Source organism: Borostomias antarcticus, assembly GCF_949987555.1.
Source record: "Borostomias antarcticus genome assembly, chromosome: 6".
NCBI lineage: Eukaryota > Metazoa > Chordata > Actinopteri > Stomiiformes > Stomiidae > Borostomias > Borostomias antarcticus.
The window spans coordinates 22,728,973-22,735,936 of record NC_140239.1 but is presented as its reverse complement, the minus strand read 5'-3'; the positions used below and the strand labels follow the sequence as shown (position 1 = coordinate 22,735,936).

At 46.2% G+C, this 6,964-nt stretch overlaps 1 protein-coding gene across 1 annotated transcript in view; it reads right to left on the bottom strand.

Moving 5' to 3' along the window:
• Positions 1-2,920: 2,920 nt before the first annotated feature.
• The window catches only part of mboat2b (membrane bound O-acyltransferase domain containing 2b), a 28,816-nt gene continuing 24,772 nt past the window's right edge, over positions 2,921-6,964 (bottom strand). The window contains exons 8-13 of the mRNA XM_084439285.1: positions 6,452-6,644; positions 5,626-5,729; positions 5,451-5,515; positions 4,910-5,042; positions 3,695-3,846; positions 2,921-3,361 (exon numbers count right to left, since the gene is read on the bottom strand). Coding sequence (XP_084295411.1) covers positions 3,190-3,361; positions 3,695-3,846; positions 4,910-5,042; positions 5,451-5,515; positions 5,626-5,729; positions 6,452-6,644 — 819 coding nt within the window. The 3' untranslated portion in view covers positions 2,921-3,189. The remainder of the gene's footprint in view (positions 3,362-3,694; positions 3,847-4,909; positions 5,043-5,450; positions 5,516-5,625; positions 5,730-6,451; positions 6,645-6,964) is intronic.

Here is a 6,964-nt window from a genome sequence, read left to right as displayed (position 1 = left end):
GTAACAGGCAAGCGGTTCCTGTACTGAGATTTTGGCTTTCTAAAATTCAACCAGTGACCTTAAAATGGATGTGGGAGTGACTTGAGTTCATGTTTCAAAAACAAAAGCCCATGCTGTGATATGACAGCAACGAATGGGCCTAAATCCAGCCAGGCTGGCAGACAGACAAACACCTTACCGCCTATTGCAAAAAAAATCTAACAGCTGACAGCCACAAAGAGAAAATGGAGGCAACACGGTAGAGTATACTGTACCGTCGTACACGTCGTACACGTCGTTTTGTGCTCCCTTATAGCCTGCCACATGCCTGTCACACACGTGTCATTAGTTCATGGAATTATGGCTCTAAATGTTGTGTTTTTGTCCACTGACGCTATGGCTATAACAACCTTTCCAATTCCCAGGGCTGCTGATATTCATCTTGAATTATGCATGAGAGCAAGGTAGCCTATACCATCAGCCTCTGGCACATTCTCAAACAGGTCTGAATGAAACAGGTCAGCATCACTGAACTATACGGTAAGACATCAATAAACAAATAAATAAAATAAATTATATTTCAGTTCTCCCAGATCTTTCATTCATCTAGCTTTATTCATTGCTCCCTGACACCATACCGTACCAACAGTGATCACCACCAGCATCATCATAATGATGAAAGCATGATGATTTAAAAATTCCCTACTAATTTTTGCTCCCCACTGTGTTGTTATTATTGCGTTTTTTCAATGCTCCTTGGTTTATTCATACAGGCAACACCATGGAGGGTTGTAGATGGCTATGTGCTACTGTTATAACCTTGACACAGTTATTACCGATACTATTTGTGGTGTGCTGATTTCCTTCCCCAACATCAACAACACTAGAGATAGGCTAACGTTAATCCGATATTGAAACTGTCAAAGAATAGGCCTATTGCCGACGACGGAGATAACACGTTAAATGCCCATCATTTTATAAGGCTACAGGTAACGTTACCGTTCACGTTTGCCTGAACAATAATGGAATGTCAGCGAGTTCTGTCAATCAGCTGGCATCGATCACTGGAATACACTGATCAAAGCGGAATACAGTGATCATTGTGGGAAATCTGAATATTAACTCACCTTAAATTGAAAAACAAATAGGAATCTGTCCGCGTATTCGTCTCTTTCTTGGTCAAGTAGGCTATGTTTTTATCGACCACCGGATGAAAGGCTATTCCCCATCCCAGACAACAGCCATTTTAGTGGACCAGAAAAATCCAGCAGCGCAGGGTGGCTTCTTCCTCCCTGTCAGTCAGCTGCTCGGCCCGCCCACAACCTGGGACGCGATAGGCTCGTGCAAATTCTGGGCCAGCCTTTATGTGAATTAAGCAAATGATAGCCTACTAATTCAAATTATTGAGCTGATGATAATCTGTAGGCATACACTATCACAGGCACAGTAGGTAGGATAATTGGGTTTGAATCAATTTAAATCAAACTTTATTTACACTGAGGAAACACAATTCGCTTTACAGAAAGCAATGGAGGGGTCCAGACACATTCCGTATGGAAGCAAAAAACCAGTTCACCCAGTTTGGGCTATCTGGTTCCTGTATTTCAACCCCACTATATGCTATATTTACACTGCCCCGTGACAGAAACAAGCTGATAACCTTTTTATGAGCCTAATAATTCTGTTATCATGGCAGGTCAAAGTGCTAAACTTTTCATGAGGAGAGTTAGAGTAGGCTTAAAGGGCAGGTACTGAGCTGTTTTGCTGATGTAGGCTTGGACTGCACCATTAATATCATTCATCTTAAATCTGAATAATCACTGCCTATAACCCCGGGTTACACGCCTGCAGACTTACAGTTGGCTAGTCATAAAGCCAAGGTTACCTGTTTGTGAGCTCAGATTTCCTGCAGCTTACTGTACCTGCCAGCAGACGGAAACGCAGGCCAAAGACACAGATCTATATTTGTACCTGCAGTGTCTGAAAAGAAATCAAAATAACACACTGACTATGTAAAGTTGCAAAAGATCCATCTTTTAATCACATAATATACAAAAACAAACCATCCACGTCATCCACATGAACAAGTAGCAGGGTTGGCTGAGGGTCGACGAGGCTGGCTGAGCATTCCTTGAAATGTGGATATTTTCAACACCGCCCTTAATAAAAGTGGAATCAGAACAGTGTGGAAATAGCTGGTCATACGATATCACCCCTCTCTCCTTCAGCTTAACCACGTTTCTGCCTGATCTTTCCACACCAGTCCACTATACCACGTCCATTGGAATTACATAAATAACAAGTACATGAAATGACAAAATTGACCTCTACAAATGGAAATACAATACTATCTCCCATCACAGCTCACACATTTCAAAAAGAGTAGGATGTGTGTCCTGTAAAGCAGCCTGCAATGAACTAAGGTGACAGAGTTGAATTATCATTGGCACTTTCAATCTTCCTGCAATTTTTCCAATCAGTTATTTTTCAGAATGTGATTGCGTCAAACCCGTTATATATTGATAACAACACAATGACAGTCAAAGAATACATAAGTGGCGTTGGAGTGAGTCTATTACGTCACAGAGTAAAAGCAAACAGTCCGTAGTCTGAAGAATGAGAATCCTATTGGACGAGAGCTAAAAGAAGACCTCTCTGAGGACGTTGGCGTCGTTTTTCCTTTTTCATCCATCCATATTTCCCCCTCATATTCCTGTGCCTGGCTGAACAGAAGGACTAAAACACACTAATACACCGGGTAATCTGCCGCCAGGGGGGCGCTCCCTTCTGACACCCCGGGTCCTAAAACCAAGCTTACTCACCTGCAGTGACAAAACACAGCCCATGAGAGATCCCCGTGACGGCAGGACACACAGAAGCTGAAAAACTGGCTGGACAGAGGGTATAAGGCAAGTTTGCATACTTTCCATATACAGTACAATACTGGCATTTCATCAGGACCCGTCCTAGCAACCGCGGCCACCGGCCGTGATTACGCAATCCCTCATTCTCCCTTCTCCACGCTGCTCTCTGTCAGTGCCATGTGACTGAATGGGAATCCCACTGTTAAAACACAGACAGAGGACAGTTCCTTTGCCATGGTGTGTTGGTTGAGTCTGCTCTCTCTCTGTCTTTATAAGTGGATGTAATACAGTGTTGGACAGTCTCCCTGCTCTGTGTCAGTCTCTGGGGAGCACAGGCCCATCCGGCTCATGTGGTCTTGGCCTTCTGGTTGCAGTTGCTGTCCGTGGCCTCCAGGTGGCTGAGGGCGGGGGCCTGATGCAGGCCTTTCTGCTGCTCCTTCAGGCGCAGGTGTCTGGGCTTGACGGGCAGAGCTACGGCCAGCAGCACACAGCCGATGTGCACACTGAAGTACCAGGAGCTAGGGGAGAGGAGGGGGTAGAGTGCTCTAACCTGAGTACAAAAGAGCTGTACAAAATTCACCCATCCACAGTTTCTTTCGCAGGTGCATAAGTTGAGGAGTTATGTGATTACTCAGCAAATTACTTTTCCCTTCCCATTCCTTTTCTTTCTGCTTTGCATTCATTTTTTTTTTTTAAAGCAATGGGCGTCTACAGGCAGTATTTGAGATCCCCAAAAACCCACAACGATTTTGGTCAGATTCTAGTTCCAGCAACGACAGAATCTAAAGTCATTAAAATTGAACTCCAGAGTGCAGAGTCTGAGAACACACTCCCTTCGTCTGGTCACTCACCTGTAAAACTTCATCGAGGTTCCGACAGAGAGCAGCACAAAAGGCACCACAGTGTAGCATATGGCTATCTGCGTAGCCGCCCACGTGATGACATCATACACCTGCTTGTGTGACGGCGATCCCAGAAAGTATGGCCTCACGTTGTGCCTCACCTGCAAACAACCAGACAGGAAATACATGTTTTTTTGGGGGAGGGTGTTCAGTGATGCACCAGAGCACATGAGAAGCAATGAAACACAACCCACTGTACTTTTAAATCTCCCCTGCCCTTAATTCGGTGGAACTCCCAGAGTTCACAGTCCCCCATATCTAAGAGTCAAGTAATACGTTTCCAAATTGGACTTGGGGATTGCTCATCTATCAGCCCTGCCCCGCCTCAGTGAGCTTCACAGTGACTGAGTGAACGGTCCATTAGCCCCCTTCTGGCCCGGCCTCCATCCGTCTGGCGAGCCCGTTATCTGCCCAGGTGAGCAGCTGTTCTGGACACTAACAAATGGGCCGCGTTCCGACCCGGGCTTTCCGTCTCGCTACCAGCGACTCACCTCGCAGAACCTCGAAGAACGTAATGCAGATGCTTCGTATCCTTTCTAACAGGAATGGAAACTTGGCTCTGGCGATATTAATAAACTACAGCGGTTGCCTTGGAAAGAAGTCATTTAGTTTAGTGGTGCAGTGCATCACTTCTGATCTGTGCATCGCTGCGCCGCTGCCAGACAGACTGAGTGCGAAATGTATCAAGTAAAGAGGGCAGAGTCGGGGTCAGCGACGTCGGCTTGTACGAGAGGCAGTGTGAAATGTTAGCGTTTGTGTGTGTGTGTGTGTGTCTGTGTGCGCATGCCTGTCTGCACGTGTGTGCGTGTGATAAAAGGCTTTATTCACTGCTTGCAAGGCCAGTGCGATCACGATGATAGCCTCTGTGTGTGCTTGTGTGTGTGTCTGTTGTATGGTGCATGCCTGTATGTATTGTGTGTGTGTGTGTGCGTATGCGTTTGTATGCGTGTTTTCGTGATACTCACTGCTCATGCGGCCAGTGTGACCACGATGATAGCCTCTGTGTGTGTTTGTGTGTGCGTCTGTTGTATGGTGCATGAGCGTATTGTGTGTGTGTGTGTGATAAAAAGGCTCTACTCACTGCACGTGCGGCCAGTGTGACCATGATGATAGCCTGTGTGTGTGTGCATATGTGTGCGTGCGCGATAAAGACGCTCTACTCACTGCTCGTGCGGCCAGTGTGACCACTATGCCGGTGAGGAAGGTGAGGTAGTACCCTGGGTAGGCCCCGTGCCACATGGCTGACAGGATGAAGGTGGCGGCCGTGGGGTTGTAGGGACAGCGCTCATAGCACACCCTGCGGGAGCAGGACGCACGGCGTCACACACGACAGCGCCGCTCAACCAGCTAACAGTCGACCGGCACAGTTACAATGACTACACTAAGAAACTCTCACTTTCATTCTAGATTCCAGCCCCTGAGATTGAAAGAACAAAGGCACCGGCTGTGAGTTACACCACTAGATGGCGCACTGTTACAAAGTAGCCAGACATCCTCTCTACTTCCTGGGTTGGGGCGTGTCCACGGAATATTTGGGACATGCCGTGGTGCATTAAATAAGCGTATGCATGGCATCGGTAATGTAATTACATTTCATCACAATAGTTAACTAAGAGCATCGTGGCTGTAAGCTGGTGCTGATACAGCCAATTACAACTCATTTACAACTGAGGAAATACAGGGGAAGCTTTCCTTGTCTCTTCACCTTTTGAGCCAATGTGCTGTCTGTATATTCCAGTTGTCGAGAAACACCTTGAAGCTGGTGGCAAACTGAAATACAAAGAGATTTAAAAAAAAAAACATACATTTCATCAAATATCATGAAGTGATCAAGTGTGAACTCCCGACCAGAGAACAGAGGGGAGGGGGGGGGGTTGCACCTCTATGTCCATGATCCTCAGATTGGAGATGAGATCCCAGCGAGGCGAGCCGTCATTGTTGTAGCCATTGAAGCCGAACCCTGCTGCGTTGTTGATGGCGTCCGCTGTTTGAAATCAAAACACACAAGGAGAGAGCAACGTCAGGTCCGTGTACCGACACCACCGTAGGCACCGCTTTCAATCCATTGTCCATAGCAGCACTTATCAAAGCCGGAATGAATCATGTCAGAATCATTCAAAGATGTTGATACTATGAGTTTGATACTCTGAGTTCATTATATTAGTCAAGGACACTACAGGTGCATAAGGAAGTGGATCACTCCATTGAGAACAGCCCTGTGATATTCATCCTCGGGTGTTCCTGTGCAACTACACAATGAAGCTGAACACAGGTCTGTCTGAGAGAGCAAAGCGCTGAGTCGTACCTCTGCCTCCGTTATTATCACACACACACACACGCGCACACACACACACACACGCACACACACGATGAAACACACAGTGCTGCAGAAACCCATGATTAATTCATGGTTTCTCTCGAGTGTGTACTGCAGGCCCTGAAAAGCACAAGGAGCCTAGCTGTGCTACCTCTATTCAATACTAGCACCAGCTCGTTAAAACTGAGCACACACACAACACTCCAGGTGAAAATAGATTAAATCTGACGTGAATCCTCATACAACCGTCACGTCTTCAAAGCTGCAGCTAAGAATTATGTTTCAGGTTCAATCAACAGATGAAATTGGACTATACAGGCTACAGTACATTGTCGATACGGTGTGGTTTTCCAAAGGGAAAGGGCCAATGGAAGAGAACGAATACCCACCCAGCGTCCACACAAAGTAGTACTTGGGCCTGGTGGTCAGCATGGACAGATACAGGTAGACCACCTGAGCGTAGAAGGGCGTGTTGGCGATAAAGTCGTCGTCGATGTTCCGTTCCACGGGGAACACTTTACAGACGGAGAGGAAGACCATGAGAGAGAGGAGGCAGGTAGCCAGCTTGCGGACGACATCCGTCTGAGGAGAAAGAATGGTCACAGGAGCGCCGGGGTCACTCACATACAGTAGCACGACAAACCCTTTTGACTTCTATACAGTCATTTATTAATATACAGTACTGTGCAAAGGTTTAAGGCAGGTGTGAAAAAATGCTGTAAAAAGGCTTCCAAAAATAGAAGTGTTAATAGTTTATTTGTATCAATTAACAAAATGCAAAGTGAATGAACAAGAGAAATCTAAATCAAATGAATATTTGTTGTGATCACCCTTTGCCTTCAAAACAGCAGACAGTTCTTCTAGGTACACTTGCAGACAGTTTTTGAAGGAACTCGGCAGGT